The sequence below is a fragment of the Haemorhous mexicanus genome, chromosome 18 (genome assembly GCF_027477595.1).
Source record: "Haemorhous mexicanus isolate bHaeMex1 chromosome 18, bHaeMex1.pri, whole genome shotgun sequence".
In the NCBI taxonomy this organism is placed as follows: domain Eukaryota; kingdom Metazoa; phylum Chordata; class Aves; order Passeriformes; family Fringillidae; genus Haemorhous; species Haemorhous mexicanus.
Window position 1 is genome coordinate 625,897 of NC_082358.1, and position 21,773 is coordinate 647,669.

A 21,773-nucleotide genomic window follows, 5' to 3' on the forward strand; every position below is an offset into this window, starting at 1 on the left:
ATCAATTGGTACAATATTGGATTGAAAACCTCTTTGAGAAGAGCATGTTCTGCTCTCATAGCTATACCTGCAACATGGACTGAATCTGTAACCAGATTAAAAGGTTCATCTTTGAATCTTTCAAAGGTTCTAAAAACAGCTGCTAACTCTGCAATTTGTGAAGATCCCTCCACTATTTGTATGTCAGACTCCCATTTTTGTGATTGGGGGTCCATCCACGTCATAACAGACTTGTGGGATGACCCTGAACCATCTGTAAAGATGGTTAGAGCTTTGAGAAGTTCCTTACTTTGAACTGATTTTGGGGTCAAATGAAAAGATTCATTAAAAAGTTTGTGTTTTAGGAACTGAACTGAAATTTGGCCTGTATAACTGTCTAGGGCAAACTGGAGACTTTCACTGGTTTGGAGCAAATTCTTCAAGTCCTCAATGGTTATTGGCAAGTAAATGCAGTTGAAGTCACACCCTGCAAGAGAGCAGAGGCGAGTTCTAGCCTTTTTTATTAAATGTGCCATGATTTCCTGGTAGGTGGTAATTGTCTTTGTAGGTTGGTTGCTAGTAAAAATCCATTCCAGGATCAGCAAAGGGTCTCGAAGCTGAGAGTCCCATTGGAAAATCAATCCATGGAACTGAGGTGCTTTTCCCAGGACGACAAACTGGAAAGGCAGGCTGGGCTCGAAGTGATGAGCCTTGCGTGAGGATAGGGCTTCCTGGACCTTGATGATGGAACCTCGGGTTTCTGTTGTGAGAGTGCATGGAGAGTCCAGGTCTTTGCTGCCACGCAGAAGGTTGAACAGAGGAGCAAGATCTTCTGTAGTTAAACCCAGCAAAGGACGAACCCAGTTGATAGATCCGCATAAGCTGTGTAAGTCTCTCAGGGTTTTTGGGTTGTCTCGTATGGAGAGCTGCTGGGGTACGATGGTCCTTTCCCGGATCTGGACTCCAAGGTAGGTCCATGGGCTGGTGTACTGAATTTTGTCCTCACGAATCTCAAATCCTGCCTTTACTATGGTTTTGATGGTCGTTTTGATCACTTCCTTTAAGTAACTCTTATCGGATGCACAAACTAAAATATCGTCCATATAGTGGTAGATGATAAGACGTGGAAATAATTTCCGAACCGGTGACAATATGTGAGCAACATACCACTGGCATATAGTTGGAGAGGCTTTTAGACCTTGAGGGAGAAAACACCAATGATATCTTTTGAGTGGGGCCTCTTTATTGAGAGAAGGTACAGAAAATGCAAATTTTTCAGCGTCATTAGGATGTAACAGAATGCTGAAAAAAGAGTCCTTAATATCTATGATAGCAAGCGACCAGTCTCTGGGCAGCATCGATGGGGAGGGCAGGCCAGGCTGGAGAGAACCCATGTCCTCGAAGACCTCGTTGATCTTGTGAAGGTCTTGGAGCAGCCTCCACCTACCCATTCCAGGTTTAGGTAGTACGAAAACTGGAGAGTTCCAAGGGCTGGTAGACTCTACGATGTGGCTTTTGTCGAGCTGTTCCTTTACCAGATCTTGTAATGCATGCAGCTTTACATCAGAGAGGGGCCACTGCGGGGTCCAGATCGGTTTATGGCATTTCCAGGTTAAGCGAGGAGTCTCTGGAAGTACATGTGCCTCAGTGGCCCCAATTAAAAATCTGGAGTGGGAATGCGAAGGGTAGCACCCCATTGGGATAGAACATCTCTGCACCAAAGGGTGATTGGAGCCCTTACCACAAATGGGCGGATGGTTGCCAGCTTGCCTTCAGGTCCTTCAATGAGGATGTTGTTCTTGCTTCACATGGATACAGTAGCCCCACCAATTCCCGAAATCATGTCTGCGACGGGTTGTAGGTCCCAGTGAGAAGGCCAGTCTGAGCGAGCGATGATGGTCACATCAGCACCAGTGTCCAGCATTCCCAGTAGGTGGATCCTCTCCCCTTTGTAGTTAAGACCGCACTCGATGGTAGGCTTGCTTGGACCCACAACTTGTGCCCACATTGCCATAGGGTTGAGAGGAACCTGTTCCCTGTGATTTTTTGGGAGTAGAAAGGCTTTTGCGATTGGAGTTCCTTTGAAAGAAAAAATGGTAAGTCCATGCAGCACACCTGGACAAGAATCTCTTGTCCTGGGAGCACAGATTTCACTTCTGGAACAACAAAAATTTCCTTTGGGCTATTAAGAGAATCACCTATAATTAAGATGTCAGAAGGACTACCTTTTGGTCCATATTTGCCTGTGGGAACATGATAAACCTTCTCATTTTTAAAGTCAATAGACAAAGCAGTTACCAGTTGGCAACAGGTTCCCATCTGGATCGTGTCGATTGTTGGAACCTCCTCCTGAAGTCCTGGATCTCCTGGGATGGAGCGTGGTTGGGTCTGGGTGGCCTTTAATTTGTTGTCATAGCCCGGGGCTCCACTGGGCTGCGCGAGGCGTTTCCCGGACGCTATTGGTAGCGGTGCTGATATTGGGGTCTTTGATAGGTGTAACAAGAATATCGGGGAGGTGTCCTTTCTGGACAGTCCTTTATGTAATGACCTATGTTACCACAGTGATGGCATCGAGCCTGTTCTTTAGAGGCTATTACTGCATATGCACCAGAGACACCTTCAGCAATGCCCTTAGCAACAGCTTGGGCCACTGTATTATCAGTGGACAAGTGGCGTGTACAACATTCCAGCATTTGCTCTATGGTAGGGTCTGTATCTATAGGTAGAGACCTCAAGATTGTTTTACATTTTTCATTTGAGTTACTCATGGCAAGCTTACATAAGAGTTCCTTTCTTGCCTCTGGACTCTCTATCTGTTTTTCTAAAGTGTCTTTAAGTCTGTCCACAAATTTGATAAAGCTTTCATCTGCTCCTTGCTTAATAATAGAAAAATGAGAACTAGGCATAGATTCATCATTGATAATTAACAGAGAAGTTTTTGCTGCAAGTGCCACATCTTGGAGAGCATCCTTATTCAATGTTTCAAGCTGGTCAGCTGGTTTCTGTAACTCGCCTTCCCCAGCCAGCTGTTCTACCGTAAAATTTGTTTTATCAGCATCTGTTGAATAAGAGTCCGATAATGTTTTAAATTGTTTTTTCCAATGTCTTTCCCATAACATATATTTAGCTGGCGAAAGGAAGCAATGCGATATGTTTTTAATATCGTGTGGAAGCAAAACATGTGCTGAGAACATTGCTTCTAAGAAATTTCTAAAAATATGTGAGCCTCTACCATATTCTTTAGCTATATTTCTTAATTGCACAAGTTCCTTATTTGAGTTAGGTCTCCACATCTTAATTGCAGACTCCCCTCCATTCCTCCCCTGTCTGTATTCCACCGGAAAGGCGTTTATCTTTTCTGCCATCTGCCAATCGCCTGCCTTGGTCGCCTCTATTTTAATTAAAGCCCAAGGATCAATTTGTAAAGAATCAGAGTCCGAATCACTAGAACTGCTGTTATTCTCCAATAAGGAGTTAGGGCGGGCAGACCGTAGCCTGTGCTTTTTGTAGCATTTTGAAGCGGGTTTATTCAAAAGCTTTGTATTTTGTGAGGAAGCACTAGACGATTTAGCAGAAGGAGTCATTGAAACTGGAGTAGCACCACAGCGAACACAGACATGAGGTGGGGGGGGTGACACCATGAGGGGTCCCGGAGGTAACGCAGGGGTTGCATTGAGAATGGGAGGAGGATTGGGTAACATGAGAGTGGCGACAAGAAGCAGACGGCGGCGGAGGTGCAGCCAAATTGGTATGCGACCGCTGGAATACATGGCTGTGCCCCGAAGGTTGTCCCGTGAAAAGGCTGGAAGCAGGAAGGGAACTCGCGTTTCCAGGAGCGGGAACGGATGAAACCGAGCTTTGAATCGGTAACGCCGAGACCGAGGGGGAAGGGAGAGGAGCAGGGCCGGGGGTTGGGGAAACAGGAAGAGGGGCGGGAGGAGGGGGGGAGGTGGAGGAGTGGGCTCTGGCGCGAGGGAAGGAGAGGCGGATGTCTGGGGGGCCGAGATAATGACAGGAGAGAAAACAGGGGCCCCCGCAACAGCGGACTGAACCCCGGTTGAGGAAGCTAGAGGTTCAGCCTCCCCCGCAGAGGTAGAGCCGGTTTTTTTCGCCGTCGAGGGAAAAAGCAAGGAATTCGCGCGCTGGGGAGAAGTTTGTAAGACAGCTTTCGCAGAAGAATTTAGATGGTTATCATGTTCATTAGCATGTAAAAGAGCCTCTACCTCTGTTATGCAATCAAGGTTCTTTTTGTTAGATTTTTCGGCCGCTTTGGTTATAACATGAAAAAGAGGCATGTATATCGTTACAGAAAAATCCTGGTTAGTCTGTAAGTTATATATTGTTTTCCCAATCATATCCCCAAAAAAATATTTTGTAATTATTTCTGTGTTAGTATCAGGAAACTGAGAAAGTATCCATTTTATAAATTTTTTTAGGTTAGTCTTGGAAAGTTTACCATGTGATAAGGAAAAGTTACTAGTTGATAAGATTTCTAGGATTAGTAAATATAAATCTCTCTCACTAGGGGATAGCCTTAAACTCGAAATTTTCATCCCCATGTTATGAATTCCCCTCCAGCAGCTAAAACGAGAAAAAAAGAAAAAAAAAAAAAATCCCCGAAAAAATTTCTAGCGCGCTTAGCGGCTGGTTTAAACTTACATATTTCTTCAGCCGTGGGTCAAAAAGCTACTGGAAGGCGTCTGCTGGGGCCGTCTCCTCGGAACTTTGTCCAGATGACTGATTTGAGGTTCGAATCGACCCCCCTGCTAGGAAATCCCGCTAGAACGAGGGATAACTTCGCAGGGAGACGCAAAAGAACGGCAGTTACAGTTTCTCGGAGAGAAACGCTGCTCCGTCAGTGAAGAGTCTCTCGTTCACCTCTTCGATGCGTCAGATGTAAAATAAAAATGAAGCCACAGGGGCTAGCTTCTTAGCCGGATAGCCGATCCCTCGTAGGGTAAGCGCCCCAGGCTAGCAGTCTCAAAGCCGGATACCTCAGCCCTCTGGAGGTTGGGGTGCCCTAGGCCAGACTGCGGCACAGCCGTGACCCCTAGCAAGCTCAGTGATGGTCAGCTCTTAGTGAAAATCAGCTCTTTTATGATTTCAGCTCTTAGCTTGCTCGTAGGGGCTGTGGCTGGCCGTGGCTTCTGGAAGGCAGATGAAAGAGAGAGAGAGAAGGCAGCCAAGAGTGTTCCACGATGGTTTATTCTGAGGGTCTCGCGGAGGGTCTTGAAGCTGCTCTTCTAAAGATAGGGGCCAAGACAGCCTCTTTTATAGGGTTAGGGAGGATTGAAAACTGACCAATTGTAAGGGTTAGGGAAAGTAGCCTATGGGGTCACAGAGAGATAAGCAGGCCTGGAGGACCAGAGTGAGAACTCCTGGTTCAATTCCTATGACTCAGCAAATACCTATCTCTAAACATCCCTCCACGGAGCCGTAGCCGGCCCTGCGCCTGCTACAGTGCAGTGTAATAAAAAACTGATTAAATGCTTATTAAAAGAGATCTACTTTAGATATAATTTTCCGAAGCTCAGTCACACGTGAGCACTTGCTTCTCTTCAGCAGATCTGTGTGACAAATTTTGTCCCTGATGCAGCTAGGCAGGAAACATCCTGTTTCTCCTAGGGCTCAGAGCAAGCAGTTGTGAGCAGTGATGTCTTTCTGGGTGTGAAAAACACCAATCACTTGGGTTTTTTTTTAAATTTTAAAGATTTAATAGTAATAAAATAGTTATAAAAATAATAATACCGTTAGAGTAATAATAATTTAGACAATTTGAATTAAGGCAGTATGAGACAATAAAAACAAAGAGTTACGGACTTCCGGGTACCTTTTTCTGGGCAGCACAAGCCTGAAAAAGGACACCTGTTAACAAAGGATTAACCCTTAAAAACAACAGCCTGTTGCTTATCCATACACTTCATGCATGATGCATAAATTCCATTCAAACACAGGATTCGGCCTGGTCATCATTAACTTCTTCCTCCTAATCCTAACAGCGCCTTCGAGGAGGGAAGAAGTTAGTTTCTTCTGATAAGAGGGCAATAAATTCTTCTTCTCCGAAAGATTTAGGTGTCCTTTGGCTGCTATCTCGCTGCAAGTCTTTTCTTTAAAAAAAAAGTATCCTACATGGCATAGATTCTATTTTAACATTTTTTATAACCTAAAACTATATTTAACACACTACTGAAGAGAATTAATACAATGTTACTTTCTAACACAACACATATAATATTCATTTTAATATTTGCGAAAAGCCAATCATAAAATACGCATTTTTCACACTGGGCGGGAAGGCTGGGATGAAGCTTCCAGCCCTCTGCCCAGCTGGGTGCCAAATGTGGGCAGGGGGAGAGCCACACCCCAGGATGAGCAGCTGGACAAGGATGTGATGAAAAATTTCTCTGATGCGCAAAGTCAAGATAAACTGCATCTCTGTCTGCTAATTATCCAATAGCACTAAGGTTCATGCCTAGAAAAAAATCCGTAATGTTTTCAAGAAGACAGATGAAGCCTTTGCAGTGCTGTTTACTCCAAAACAGCTTCAGGCTATTCATTGGCTGAAATTTTTCTTTATGTGGAATGAGTCAGCCAGAAAATCTGTTTCAAACTGAAGTAAGTAGAAGAAATCTTGAGACAAATTGCTCATAAGAAGAAATTGCTTGCACTAGATCATACTCCTGTGTTGTAGACGAAACAACCATTAGTCATCTACCTGCTTATGCAACCACAGGATAAAATGCCCTTGATAGGAGGGGACAGAGACATGGCAAATGGGGACAGAGACATGGCAAATTCCACTTTTCAAAAGGGATTTGAGGAATCACTGATTTTACCATCTCTATCAGGCAAGCATATGGAAGCTATTCCAGAGAATGTGATTGATAGAAAGATGGAAAAAAAAAAAATCTGGGAGAAATAGTGATGAGTCATGATGATTTTATCGAGGGGGAAGTGCTTCAGTGTTGAAGCAGAGAGACTGGAGGTCCCCAGTGAGTGAGGGCAGGCCTCCATCTGGGTGCCGGGAGACAGCAGAGTGCCTGGCACAGTGTCCTGTCCCCTCCACCAGCCCAGGCTGCTACTCCCTGGCAGCTGTTCTCACTTCCCACTCCACAAAAGCAACAGGTGGTGGCATCCTGGGGTGCCCAACGTGCTGCTCAGGAAAATTGTGACTGGGCAGAAGTGGGAGCATGAGTGATGCCCCCTTGCCTGCAGCTGTCAGTACTGAGTTACTGGCCAGTGTTATAGATGAGTAATACAATGATTGGCTCTCGCAGTTAGGGGATGAATACTGCGTGTATGTTAAGAGAAGTTTCATGTATGGTTATGTTATGGTGATCTGTTTTTTGGATGTTCTCTGTCCTCCTCATAGTCCCCTTTTCCCCCTCTGTATTGTTACCACTGATCAGCCAAGGTCATCAGGGTGTAGAGGGAGGGCAGGTACACGTGCCTCCTGCTTGGGGCATTTGTGAATAGGGGAGGCTTGTTACTAGGGTGGCACAGCATGACAACACCTGACCTCCAATCAAGTTGCAAGAAATTAGTTTCCACCAATGGATGATGAAGAATAGTTAATTGACAAAGTTTGGGAGGGGCCAGGGTTGCCTGGGGCAACCCCCAGGGGTATAAAAAGCAGAACAGCAATTTTGTGGATAAGTATGTGGGGGATGGTCACATACTTCTAGAGCAATGCCCTTTTCCTTATTCCGTCCTTTGTTGTATTTGTAAAGGTTTAATAAACCTTTTAAAATTTAAAGTGACCAATTGTTTCTCACACTAGGGAGAAACCAGTGACTCCTGACCAAAGCATCTCAAGTGAGATTTGAAAATGAGCCCTGAATTTTGAAAGGAGCTTTCCAGAGAAAGCTGGAAACTTCCTTTTACTTCCCCATTCTCCATTTGGTTTATGCAATTTTTTGTCCCAGATGCTGCTGCCAGCAGTGTAAACCACAACAGGACTTGTCAGAGAGCGTAACTAGTAGAGCAGCGTTAATAATGTGATTAGTGTAACAGTCTCTAGGTTGCAAAAAGGCCTTACAAGAAAACAAATCTTTTCCTTTGCTTCTTTAAATGCTAATGGTCTTCTCTCTGATGTTGTTCTTTTTTTTTTTGAAAGCTGTAGTTCTAATCCTGCATTAAGAGAGTTGGCTGAGCACTGCTGCCTTCTACCTTGTCAGGCTTGTGTTTAGAGACAAATTCTAGGAGAAAAACATACTAAAATGAGTACTTTTTCTCTAAAGAGAGAGGGCTTTACTAGTTCCGTTTTCTTCTGCCAATGACAGAAATTAATACCAAGTGTCATAAATGATCAACGAGAAAGCCAAATCAATAAATGCGAAAGATTTTATTTTTGTGACCCAAAACACGGTCCTCAAAAAGCCACAGTCAAAGAGACAGCGTCGAGCCCCGGATCGGCGCTAGGTGAACCCTGATCCGACCTCTATCACATCAGATCTCCCTCTGCTCACGAATGCCGTTTCCAGAGGGGCTGTTTTATTCAGTTTTTTCTGCCTGAGGCAGAGGTGCCCTGATTTCTTTTGCCACCCCGCGTATGTATGAAGTTTCTTTTTACTGTGCAAGGCTGGACAATTGCTGTTTCTTGGGCGCTGGCAGGCGCTGATCATGTCAGGAGAAGTCGCGTTTTCAGATGTATGTTCCTTGGCGACTTCGGTTACCTTGATTGATGGTATCTACCAAGCAATGATCACCTTTGGGTGTTCCCTGATGGCTCCGGAGGAAACCCATCTCCGTGCTGGCCACATTCTTTTATTAGTAAACAAAGCATTGTTTTCCTGCTGCCTCCAGGAGCTTTGTAATTCCACTGTAGTTATCTGTCTCTGGGCTGCTCGTGGTCAGAGGCTCATTGGATTTTACAATTTTTATTGCATACATTCTCCCCTTAAACATGAATTATTTTATAACATATATTACAAGAGGAAGATGGGCACAGCAAGCAGACTGTGATTTGGGGAATGGGGGTCCATGAGCCAGCTTTGCAGTTTCACCTCCGCACATGTGGCTGTTAGCTCTGAGACTCTCTTGTGTAACAAATTGTTGGAGGTTAGGATTGCTCCTTTTGTTTGCTTTCTCTCTGGGAATTTTCCCCCATATGTTGCTAGGAGACAAAACTGACTGGTACTTAAGAGAGGAAAAAGAAGTTGCCATGGTGCAGGGGAAGGGTAGGGCTGGCTACTCTCTCAGCTGAGGTGTTTCTCTTGCGTGGGTAGATATACTGGAAATTTGGGCAGGGGGAAGGGGCTGGACATAGCTCTTGGCTCTCTCGCTCTCTCAGCATCAGAGAGGAGAAGGCTGTGGTTGCTGTGGGAAGAATTTGCCACCACTGAGAGGCTCCGTCTCCTGCTGTCTTCTCCTACCACAAGTGAAGCTCTGCTTGTGGAAGTGGCCGTTGCACTGGGACCTTGTTAACACCTTACCTCACTAAAAAAGGATCTTCACCATCTGCTCTGGTGCTTCAGGGGAAGCCCTGGGACCCCAAGCCCCTTCCCTCTCGGGGGGGGGGGGGGGGGGGGGGGGGTGGGTCTCCCAGCTGTGTCTGGGAGCCAGGGCTACTTTCTGACACTGCTCTGAGTTTTTGCTACACTGTAGCCCCATACCCCTGCCTGCCAAGATGTCCCATGGTCCCTGCTACGGCTGCGGAATTTCTGCTACATCTTAATTATTACTCTGGGATCTGCTCACCTCTGCTGTTCCAGCTACTTCCTGCTGCAGTCCATTTCAGCAGCCGGAGGCACAGCAGGACCAGCCGTCCCTGAGGGGCCCAAAGGAAGCCCCTTCTCCATCCCTTCCGCCAGCCCGCCCGCCATTGCCGCATGCAGAGAGGCGGCCGAGCTCGCGCCACAGCGCCCCCTGCAGCCCCGGGGGAATCATCGCCCCGCCCTGCCCGGCCGGGAGCCAGCAGCGCCCCTGCTGGCCGTGCCCGGAACTGCACCGCAGGGGAAGGTGCCTGCGGCCGGGACAAGGCGGCCCTGGGGCTCTGCGTCTGCTCGTCCTTGCTGTCGGGCTTGGGGTTTGTTTGCCGTGGTATACACACACACGCCAGTAAGGAACTGCTATTCCTTTCCCCCTAGCTTTGCCTGAAAGCCCTGTCATTTCAAAGTTATAATAATTCAGAGGGAAGGGGGTCATATTCTCCATTCCAAGGGATGTTTCCAGCTTCCTTGGCAGATACCTGTCTTTCGAACCAAGACACAAATGCCCTTTCCACTCAGTCCTTTCCATCTGTGCTGTATTCTATCACCCCCAGCAGCCTGACTAACCCAGATCTCTCCTTTTTTTTTTTTTTTTAATTAGGGACCAAAGATTCATGGCATTGTGAAGGGATGTGTCCTGCTCTCCCCTCGGGGGCAGAACAAAGAGGAGGAAAATATTTACATTAAAAGCACTGAGCAAATCTTTATTATGAAATTCACATTTCTTGCTGTCAGCAGCCTCCATGCAGAGAATGTGCAGACCTGAAGTCTTCCTGCCAGGAAGGGGAACAGGAATATAGTTTGCACTGTGATATATAATGTTCCTTCAATGGATGGCAATACAAGAGGTTAAAAATCACTTTGCAGGCTCCTGTTTGTTTAGGTTAACATCTTAGTGCTGCACTAACAAGAAACATTGCAGGCAGTGCTGAAGAAAGGACCTGGAAACCTGGCCCCTGTGGAACAGCCCATAAGGAATCTGTGAGACTGGGCTGACTTTACCAGCAGTGCACCTGCTGGATTGCTGGCAGAAAGCAGAGAACACTGCAGAGAGGTGAACACAGCGTGCCCGCAGGGGTGATACAGGCAGGCAGATGGTGCCACTCCCAGCTGCAGCAGGGAATGAGGTAAAGGGGTCTGTTGCCAGGGGCTCTCGGGACACCAGGCCCTCGCACCATCCCCGAAGAGAGCTGGGCTATGGAGCAAGGCACTGCTCTCTGTGCTGCCTTCTCCACTGGCTGTGTTTCACAGAATCAGAAAGTTGTTGGACTTTTAAAAGGCCATCTATTCCAAGCCCCTGCAATAAACAGGGACACCTTCCACTAGACAAGATTGCTCCAAGCCCTGTCCAATTTAGTGTTGAACATTTCCACAGGTGGGCTCCCACAGCTTCTCTGGGAAAATTGTTTTAGTACCTTCAGAGTCAAGAAATACTTAAGAAATCTATTCTAACCCTGCCCTTCGGCAGTGGGAAGCCATTCCCCCTTGTCCTGTTCCTCCAGTCCCTTGTCCCAAAGTCCCTCTTCAGCTTTCCTGTAGACCCTTTAGGCACTAGAAGGGGCTCCAAGGTCTCCCTCTCCTCTAGGTGAAGGTGAATACCCCCAGTTCTCCCAGCCTGGCTCCAGAGCAGAGGGACTCCAGCCCTGGGACCATCTCCATGGCGATTTCTGGACTCACTGCAGCAGCTCCACATCCTTCTGACGTTGGGTCCCCAGGGCTGGAGGCAGCTCTGCAGGTGGGGTCTCACCTGAGTGGGCAGAATCCCCCACTCACATGCTGCCCACACTGCTTGAACCCAGCTAACCTACATGGGCCAGGGGAGCAGCAAACGAACGCGGCATAAAGATCGCGGGAAGAGCGAGACACGGCCTGGGGAAACAGAGCTGGTGCTGTCACTGTCCCTTCCCAGCCACCGCCAGGCTGAGCTGCGGCTGCCGGGGCGCAGCAGCAGCGGGGCCTGAGGGCAGGGCAAGGCCGGGCCGGACACCAGCAGAGCGCGCGGTGCAGTGGAAGAGGAGCCGGAGCCAGGCCAGCGGAACGGCAGCGGCGGCTCCCGGCCGCTGCCCACGGGGCTCGAGCTGGAGCGGCCCGGCAAAAGCTCCTCCCACCCGAGGGCCCGGGGGCGCTCAGTCCCGGTGCGCCGCACAGGCACTCCCCAGGCCTGGGTGCAGCGCCTGGGGAACGGTGAGACGGCGGAGCCGCCGGGTTCCGCGGGCAGCGCGGGGAACGGGTGGGGCTGGCGTGGGCGGCCCCTTTAAGAGTGAGAACACGACGGCGGCGACAGGGACGACAGCGGCCGCTCTACGCATGCGCAAAGCCTGTCCCTGCGACTTATTCGGTGCCGCCGACATAGGAGTAGCGTGCAGGGGTGGGGAGTTGCGTTGTAGCGGGGTCGCGCATGCGCAGGGCACGACCCCGCCGTGCGCTTTGTGGCGCTGCCGGAAGCGGGTGCGGGCCCACCGCAGCGAGCGGCGCTCCCGGTCCCGTGTGGCCGCGGCCCCGTGGTGCCGGTGGCCTGAGGGAGTGGCGCGCCCCGACATGTCTGCCGAGCTCTCGGCGCAGGTAAGACGGCCAGGCTTCCCGCCACGGCGCTGTCGGGCTCGGCCCGCTTCGCCGCCCGCGGGGCCTGTGTCGCGGGCGCCGCCCGGAGCCTCCACCGCGCTGACCTCTGTGCTGCCGCGGCGGGGCCCGAGTGGGGCGGGCGATGGGCGAGCCTGTCCCCGGGGCTCCTCCAGCGCCTCACGCCGGGTTGGTGCCGCGGAGCCACCGCAGGACGGGCAGAAGCGACTCTCGATGACCCCCCGCGGCCCAGGGCCCCTCTCGGCCCCTTCTCCGGCCTGGGGGTCGAGCCGCATTTCGGGTCCCTGGGAGGAGCGTGAGGTGGTACCCGCGCCCTTCCTCCCGTGTGGTTCCTGGGAGCGGGAGCTGGACCTGAGGGAGGAAAAAGTTTGTGTCGCTGTTTCCCCGCAGAGTCCGACCAACAGCCCGCTGGTGCTGAGTGTGCCCGGTTCGGGCCTCCCGGGGTCTGTCGGGATGCTGCTTTCCCTATCTCATTTGGTCTCCGGGCCCAGTGGATAGTAGATCCTATTTATTTGGCAAATTCAGCAGCGAGGCTTCTCCCCGGAGTAAGGGGGCTGTGCCTGCAAGAGAGTCCTTCCTGCTTGAGCAGTTTGGAGACTTCACGAGAAGCTGGACCAATGAATAAAAGAAACTGTTGAGTAAAAATTTTTCTCAATCGAGTGCACTGTTTTGTGGTCAAGTTGATTAAATAGTTTTTTGCATAAATGAGGGGTTTGAAAACTTACTAAATTCTCAGGTGACATGCCTGGAAGATAATTTTCTCAAATCTACTGTTAAAAATGAGAGTGATGGTGAGAAGCAGAGTAGTACTGATATCTGAATAATGATGCTTGAAAGCAGAATAATAGACAAAACATACAAACCTGTTTTTGCTTTCCTTTGGCTCTGCTAGTCTCCACATGTAACAGTATGTAACTTGCCGGCCTTCTCTATAGCAAGTGCCCTGCCTCCTGCTTTGGCCAGGCTGTGTCCAGCAGTGTTGTCAGGAACTAGAGGCAATGGGCTCCATGAACTGGGAGTGCTAGAGATAGTGAGGCCGGAATCCTGTGGGATCCATTGAGACCCAGCCTTCTCTGTGGTGTATTCACGTGTTAACTTCTGCTGCAGTAATGTAATAAAATCTGACAAATTTGTCTTCTCCGGGCAAGGGCAGCTGTGATTCTCTTCTCTGACCCTTGGTAGTGCTGTGGCCGAATGGCTTGGGAAAGGATGACAGGAGTTTGTTTTTTGTTAGACTTTTCTTTTCTTGCATTGAATATAGACTTTTAAAAAAATTAATAATAACCCTGACATGCATATTTTTTTAAATTCTTTAACAAAATACTTAAAATACCAACTTTCTGCTGGTCTTTCTCTCAGACAGGTCTTCCATTTGATTCTTGAAATTTTTTTTTTTTTCCTGCTCTTTGCTCTGGCTGTTGTCCTTTACACACAGTGCATCCCTTAGGTGGAGCTAACCTGTTAGTGGCTCCAGAGGTGAACTAGGAGGGCTGTGCTTCCTCGGGCCTGGTAGGCTTAATACCGGAGGTGCATTTAGTCTTAGCTAGATCTAACTCGCTTTCTCCAACATGAACTTATAGGGTAGTGGGACAAGGTGGGCATATAGTAGCTGTTCATGCTCAGAATGTCACACAGCTGAAAAAAATTGCTCATAAATGTCTGGTTTGTGCTTTGGGGAAAGGTGGGTTGTGGCAGGATGGCTTTCTGGCAAGAATTGTTTCCTTTGGAGAGCTGGTGTTAGTACTGTTAGGTAGCAGAGGTCATGTTAAACGAGAGGCCTGTCTGTTTTTCCCAGGTAATACTTATAAAACATACCTGATATCCCAGAATTTTGATGTAGACTTTTTTTGTGGCTGCTTCTCTGGTTTAGGCTCAATTAGACCTTCAGCCTTCCTTGACATCTCTCTGCCAATGATCTTTGCATCTCTTGTGCTACTATCCCTTGTGTCTGCTCTGCTTTTTTAGTTCTAATAAAAGCCAAGAAGGATCCACTTTTGGGACAGCTTGTCTTTGTGCTTGAAGTTCTTTTGCATCATAGGAAAATACTTCATTTTACATCTGAAGCTGCTGAACACAAAACGCCAAATGTTCACGTTTGCCCTCAGCACTTCCCTATTTCAGTGCACATTTTCTTATTCTGAGGAATTGCTCTGTACATGAGTATTGATTCCCTGACCTCTCCCCTGCATGTGCTTCGAACACCTCAACTTCAGGCTTGGACCTTCTGCGCATTCCTTCACAGTAACTACAGAATGTGGCTCTGTTTAGTTCTTGCTGTCTCACTTTAGTGATCCAGGACTTTAAATATTTTGGCTGCAAGTGTTCATATTAAGTCTTTGAAAACTGGAAATAGAACTTTATTGTTTGAGTTTTATGGACTCGTTATTCTTTTGTGCTCACTGGCGTCTGCGGTGTTTGAGAACTGAGGATCTTGGATCCTCAATGCTGAGACATTCAGTTTCTGTGGTTTATATGGTGATAATGACTGAAGTTCCTAAGATGAAACAGATCGGGAGGAAATACATTGAAATCCAGATTATTTACCTCCCTATGGAATATTGGAATTAGTGCTCAGTTTCAGAATAAATGAATGTCCCATTGCTTTTGCTGGTTTTAATGCTGATGATTTCTTTCCAGGTTTGTCTGTGAGAGTGTGAGGATGTTTTATTTAGTGCAGCCTCCAGGAACATACAATGAACATATAGCATACAGGAGTGTGTAAAACTGCTTGGTGAACAACAGAGGTTTATTTATTATTCTACTCACCCTTTCTCTTAATCAGCTTTCTGAAAGTCCTTAGTGATTTGAGCCCCAGTAAGACATACATACCTGTATGTGAAGTGCGAATATTCAGTTTCATGAAGCTGAATATTCGCACTTCACATACACGTATGTCTTACTGGGGCTCAAATCTTACTGGGAGATGTTAGCTGGGCAAGTGAGTGTGCTTTAGTGAGGGTGCTTCTGAAGTATTACAAAAACAAAAGTCAAAATCAGGTGTGATCTGACAGTTGCTTTCTTGGTCTTCAGTTTGCTGTCAGTGTTTCAGTGGTTACTGATAAATACAGTGTCTTGGGAGGGAGGGAGTCCTGCTGCTGCACAGCATTAGGTGCTCTTTGTCTGAGGCAAGTTAGGACGCTGTCAGTGTGTGGAATCTGTCGGGAACGTTGTTTCGGATATCATTGTGTGGAGACTTTCCAGCCTTTTTAAATTCCTGTCCAGTTAGAAGCAGCTGCATACTAGATAGATTTAGAGATGCTCCAATCCTAACAGATTGCAGCCGTTTGCAATTCAAGTGGCAGTTGAACTGGAATCTTAAATAAAAAGTAACTTCTAGTCCGTCCAAATAAAAACTTTTAACTGGTAAATATAGGGGGATGAATAGATCGATACCCTGATAAATCTCCCTCATAAGGATTTTGCATCTGAATCAATTACTTCTTTCAGTATTCCCTGAGTATTGCTTAAATTAACAGGTTTATTTTACAGCAAGATGAAAGGAAGTCTCAAATATTAACAAGATACAAGCTGATGATCAAATTTATATATGAATGTCAGGCAGCAGGCAGGGAGTGTGTGGTATGAGAAGTTTTGGTTGTCCTGTTGCTAAACCTCTTCAACATGGCATATTGTATATATCCTGTATCTGTTAAAAGTGCTACTCTTAAGAAGTGTGGAAGAGTCACCCAGAAGAGCTTTGCGGTTTTTTTTTTGTTGTGGCAGGGAGGTGCATGAGGATGCATGATTGTGTTCTCACATTCCCCTGCCTTAGTGCAATTAAGGTTTTCTAAACTGCAGCAGGATTCTTCTAGATGAAAAAGCTTCCACATAGGCATTGCCTGCCATTTGCTTGTATTGTACAGCACTTCACACACCTGGGCACCCTGCTCTGGGATGAGGGCGGCCACAGTGATCACACACTGATAAGCTCCTGCCATGAGCCATTTACTGCCAGCCGGAGGGCGGGCATGGGAAGGACATGCTGTTTTATCAGTTCAAATCAGCTTATTTAAACCAATGTTCCTCAAATACTGTTGCGGGGTTACATGCTTCTAGTGAACTTGTGTCATAGGAGAGGAATGGGGAGTGCTTCCCCTCTTCCCTTGTGGGATAGGGAGTAGGGACTCTGCTCTGGGAATAGAGGCAAAGTGCTGTGGGGATGAGACAGGAGGGGGAAGTCTTGGAAAGTGGATTATATCTCACTTCTGTCCCTTCTGCTTTGACTCCAAAAACACACTAGAGACTAAGACGGTGGTCAGGTAGAAGAGAAGGGGGAAGATGAAGCATGTCTGTGGCTATAGGATTTGAAAGGAAAAGATACCAGTATGAAAACCTAGATAGTGGAGTTAAGCAGTGATCAAAGCCATCACCACTGAGGATTGGGATTTTGTAGGTTTTGTTTGGTATTTTGTTTTTGAGGGTTTTTTGTTGGGGTTTTTGGTTTGGTTTGATTTTGGGGGGTTTGTGTGTGTGTGCGTGACTTTTCTGGGTCTTGGAATTGCCGTTTTCCCCTAAGCCTAAGGGTTTTGACCACAGTGACATGAACATTCTCCCTGCATCAGTCCCTGGAGGAGGGAAGATATCTGAAGGATGTAGGGATTGTACATCCTGTAGGCTGCTGCTGCTCTGGTTAACTGACTTGCAGATAAGCACATGTGATTGCTGTCTCAAACCACAGGATGTAGTTTGGAAAACAAGGTCTTGCTGCCTTGCTTTTCTGTCTCCCTTGAAGGGAATCATCAGGCTTTTTGCATAGGTTTTGGGTATAAGCATTTGGGGAGTCAGCTAAATAGGCAGATTGTTTAAATAGGCTTTTCCCTAGGAATGTGTATTTCCAGGCCTGGCTTCTTGTTTGGTTTTGGGCCAACGAATGTCTAAGAGAAGCGTTCAAAATATTCCCTGTATAACTAACTTGGCTTCCAAATTGTGCCAGGTAAATGTAGTTGGCAGACGGATCTTGGAGTGCCGTCCATGACAGCTTGAGCTGCTCTGAGCTGTGTCTCTTGAACGCTCCTTGCTTTTCTCCTGTGCCAGCACTGTTTTCCTTGTTCATGTTGTCACCTGACTCAGATAATGGATAAAAGGCTGTCAATTCTGGTGGGAGAGAAGGAAAAGGAGATGGTGCAGTCACAGTTCTGGTGGCTCAGACTGCTGTGGTACCACCTGCTTGAGCAGCAGTTTAATGTTTTTGTGAGCCTGTACAAAGCACTCTGCTGTCAGAGGGATGTTCCTGCCACCCCTCTGGCCCTGGGTCCTCACTGCTCTCCTCACAAAACAACTGTGTTGGCACAGATGTTTTTGATCTGAGTTGGATCAGATCTCTGGACGTGTTTGTGTGGATCAGAATTGGCTGTGTGTGGTGGGTGTCTCTGAGCTGCCCGGTGCAGTCCCATGACTGGTGCTGCCTCGCCCCGCCAGTTCCCAGGGCAGGGGGTTATGGCCTGGCTCCCAGCTCTGCCCCGTACAGCACATAGGTGTTTGTTGTGCTGCTGGTGCAGCATGAGCCACTGCTCAGGACACAAGAATGCTGCTGCCTGGAGATGGACTGTAGGAGCCCAGCTTAACTTCTGCTGCTTCTAATTGCCTCCCTTGGTTGAGGTTTCACAACAATGCCAAAATACCTATTCCAGGCTCCTATCACTGCAAAAATCTGGTTAGTTCATGGTCAGCTTGGCTTCCTGATCTCAAATGACAGTGAGGGGAAATACATAACTGCAGTTGTGCTGGGATTGTTACTGAGAGAACTGTGTATAGTTCTGAGAGCACTGCTTGAGAAATTTCCTTGTGACTTTTCTGTCTAGAATCTGTGGGACAAATGTAGATTTTTATGAAGTGACTGTGTGTATTGACTTTACAAGGATTTGAAATGCACCCCAATGCCATAGATTTGGAACCTGTATGTGCTGTAATGAAACTGTAAAGGGATGCTGGATTTAAGCTAGTGATGCACTAAGGCTCAGCCAGTCCTGTACTCACTACAAATAAAGGACACTCTTCATTATCACTGAATTGCATTTTTCAGCTACCAGTTTTGAGTAGTACTGGCTGTAGAAATACCTTATGAATATAAAAGAGGCTGAATTTTTGTCTTCTTAGATGACAAAGGTTTTCCTGGAAGTTTCCTGGTGTGTCTTTTTAACAGCTGTTGAGGTGAAAAAGGGAACGGGGTGAATTGCAGCCATTACCTCATGAGCAGAATACTGGTAGAACGGTCTTCTACTTACCTGAAGATGTGTAAATGGGAGCATCTTTCCTGCAAAGATGGTGCAAGCAGAAGTGTGAGGTGAAGTCACTTCTCAGGTTTAAGTGTCTAAAATGGACATATAGTCCTGAACTGAAACTTGCTGTAATCTTTATAATCAACCTGTGTTAAAGCTCATCTGTGTAAAAAAAAAAAGCTAAAATTGAAGAACAACTGTCGGAATCTCTTCTGGATTGTCAAATGTATGAAATGTGTGTGTGCATCTTGAATTTGCAAGGGTCTGGATTGTGATACACAGCCTCACTTTTGCTAACTCATGTCTTAGACGTTTAAACTAATTGTCTCTTTTCCTTCCTTGCCCCCCCTCAGGTGTTTGGATTGTAGCATAGAGGCACTATGTACTCAGAGTGGAGATCCTTGCATCTTGTCATTCAAAATGATCAGGGGAATACCAGCGTACTTCACAGCTATCCTGAGAATGTGGGGAGAGAAGTGGCAAATGCAGTGGTGCGTCCTCTTGGACAAGCTTTAATTACATCATCTGTTGGAAGTGAGAGTTTACTAAAAACAGACAAAGAAGTAAGTGCCTTTCCTTGGAGATTATAGTTTCCTTCATGCCGGAGTGACAGTTTAATAGTTTTTTATGGCTTCTTTTATTTTTCTCTCTTTATTGTCCCAAGTTTTATGAAGTGTGTTGCATTTTTAGTGTAGTGATCTCCATAGGATTTTTATTAGCAACTAGATCATAGCAACAGTGCACTTCATGACTTAATAGTAAGTGTTTGCCTGAGCTACTATACCATGAAATTCAGGCTAAAGAAAACCAGGCTAAAAAAACCACCTCAAAACAAACCCAAGGAATTTAGCATGAAACCTTTCTACTTACCTTTTTGAAGCAAGAGTATGTGACTTCAAAAAAAGGTCTTTGTATAGTACAAGTATTTGTTAGAATTTGAAAATCTTTCACTGGCAGCTTTTGTGTGTTCCAAAGAGTTCTCTCTACAGTTTAGATTTAAGAGATTCAGAATTTAGAGAGTGTTTTGCCATTTATTTTTCATATTCTTCATAATATCATTGTATATGAGTTAATGGTTTGATGTTTTCTTGCAGAATATGTTAAACAGAATTGCCCATACAGCATAACTACTGTTGCTTTACCTTTTTTTTTTTTTTTTTTTTTTTTGAGTTAGAGCTAATGTGCTCTGACCAGTATTTACTTAGCAATATTTATTTTTAATAACTTTTGCTTTGTGTTTGTTAGGTAAAATGGACCATGGAGGTGGTTTGTTATGGACTGACCCTCCCTTTGGACGGCGATACTGTGAAATACTGTGTGGATGTGTATACAGATTGGATTATGGCTCTTGTGTTACCTAAGGACTCTATTCCTTTACCTGTTATTAAGGAACCAAACCTTTATGTTCAAAGCATTCTCAAACATCTCCAAAATCTCTTTGTACCAAGGTGAGTGTTAGGGATTCCAAGCTATGGTCAGCAGGTAACCTGTCAGAGGACTCATGAGGTGTGGATGCTCTTGAGTCAAATAAGACTGCTATTGCTGCAAGCTTAGGAGGAAGGTTTTTCTCCAAATATCTTTTGTAATTTTGCAGTAGCAAATTGAGTTTTTGCTGCTGTGGTTAGAATAACACATAGTTCATATACTTGAATGTTTACTGTCCCAAGAGGTTCAAGATTTATCTCTATTGGATGACTGGAGGGTAAGGGGAAAAGCAGAAGTGCATCACTGTGTGACTGTGTGCTTTTCATTGTGTAAAACTGAGATAAACTAAGAGAACATCATGGCAGTCCCAGCCCTTGTTAGTCAAGATTTGACTACGTTTGTGATGTACTGAAGGATCTTGCAGTAAGTGATTGTTCTGTGCACTTAAGAGGCAGCATCTTGCTGCCTCTTAAGTGTGCATGGTTATGCTGACTGTCCTTCACTGATAGTTTTGAAAGAACCTGGTGCCAGAGTGCTTGCTGCCTGACATCCTTGAATGATGGTGTTGAGATAGACATGTTTCTAGGTCTTGTACACAGCTATGTTGTCAGAGTGTGTGAACATCATTACCTTATTTATAGTTTATGGCAAGTTTACCTGCTGCTGTTGGACATACGTACTGGATAAGTAAAATTAAATAATAGCATCCCCTGAAAAGGTACTTAACTTCAGATCAATGTTTAGTATATGTCCTTAAATATCAGATCATCTGCTTTTATCAGTATTAAATATGTGTCACTGCAGGTCGCCTTTAAAGTGCTCAGCTGCTCTTGGGTCACTTTGCTAAAGGCTTTGTTTATAAAGGACTTTGAATAATAACTTGTGCGAATTCAGAGGAGTTCTCCGCTGTTTATTGATTGCTTTGCTTTAAAATCTACCACCTACTCTTAGCTGCTGTTGCTCTTAACTTGTAGTGAAAATGCATTTTAATTCCCAATAAATGATGGTCAAGGCAATTTAACAAGTGTGAGGAAAGCAAGCTTCTGGATTAGACTGTGGCAGGAGGTTGTCTCTAAGCTTTAGTAAGTGCAGAATACAGTCTGCTGTCTGGGATCGTTTATTCCCTTGGCACAGCAGAGAAGAAATTCTTCACTAGTCCATTAAATAGTTGTTGTTCTGATCCCTTGCTTGCTCTCACACTGGGGCCCTAGTAGCAGGCAGCTCAGCAGTACAGTTTCTTGCATGCTGTTGGCACAAGCTTCCACTTTACCCTTCTCTCCCAAAATCATCGTTAGACCTTGATGTAGGCTGGGAGACTACACATGATAGTTGTTGAATGAAATAATTAACACCTAGAGAGAGGGAGGGCTGAAAAATCATTAACTATACTGTAGTATAGCTGTTCTGTAAATTTTTCTTTCAAGAGCCTCTGAGATGTATCTTAAACACTGTGATTTTTCATGGCTGCTGCTGTCAACACTTGATATTCAAGTCCCTACTCTCTTTTTAAGTTTTGCCCTCCAGGGTGCTATGTTCAGAATTCACTCCAGCAACAGGAAAAAATTCTATACTGCAAATGGAATATAGAACTGAGTTGTGCACACCTGCCTTGAATAAAAGCAAAGATTCAAACTTAGGTGTCTGTGGTGGGCAAGAGGAGATTGATTTCTGGGTTTTCCCAATTGATGCAGGTTTCTGATGATGAGGGACTCATGTAGAATACTTACCCAGGAGGTGTTACAGTAATCTATATTGAACTGTCTCCTGGAAAAATCTGTTCTTGTGTTAAGCCTATGTCCTGTGGAAGGTTTTGATTAAAATAGCTTCCTTCCTCATCCTGGTTCTCTGGAAATGATGTAGC

General features: G+C 46.1%; 1 protein-coding gene across 2 annotated transcripts in view; it reads left to right on the forward strand.

Annotated features, from left to right (window-relative positions):
• Nucleotides 1-12,095: 12,095 nt before the first annotated feature.
• RALGAPB (Ral GTPase activating protein non-catalytic subunit beta) overlaps nucleotides 12,096-21,773 on the forward strand; it is a 62,953-nt gene continuing 53,275 nt past the window's right edge. For both annotated transcript variants that reach the window (XM_059863028.1, XM_059863029.1), the window contains exons 1-3: nucleotides 12,096-12,251; nucleotides 18,841-19,050; nucleotides 19,733-19,935. In XM_059863028.1, coding sequence (XP_059719011.1) covers nucleotides 18,868-19,050; nucleotides 19,733-19,935 — 386 coding nt within the window. In that variant the 5' untranslated portion in view covers nucleotides 12,096-12,251; nucleotides 18,841-18,867. The remainder of the gene's footprint in view (nucleotides 12,252-18,840; nucleotides 19,051-19,732; nucleotides 19,936-21,773) is intronic.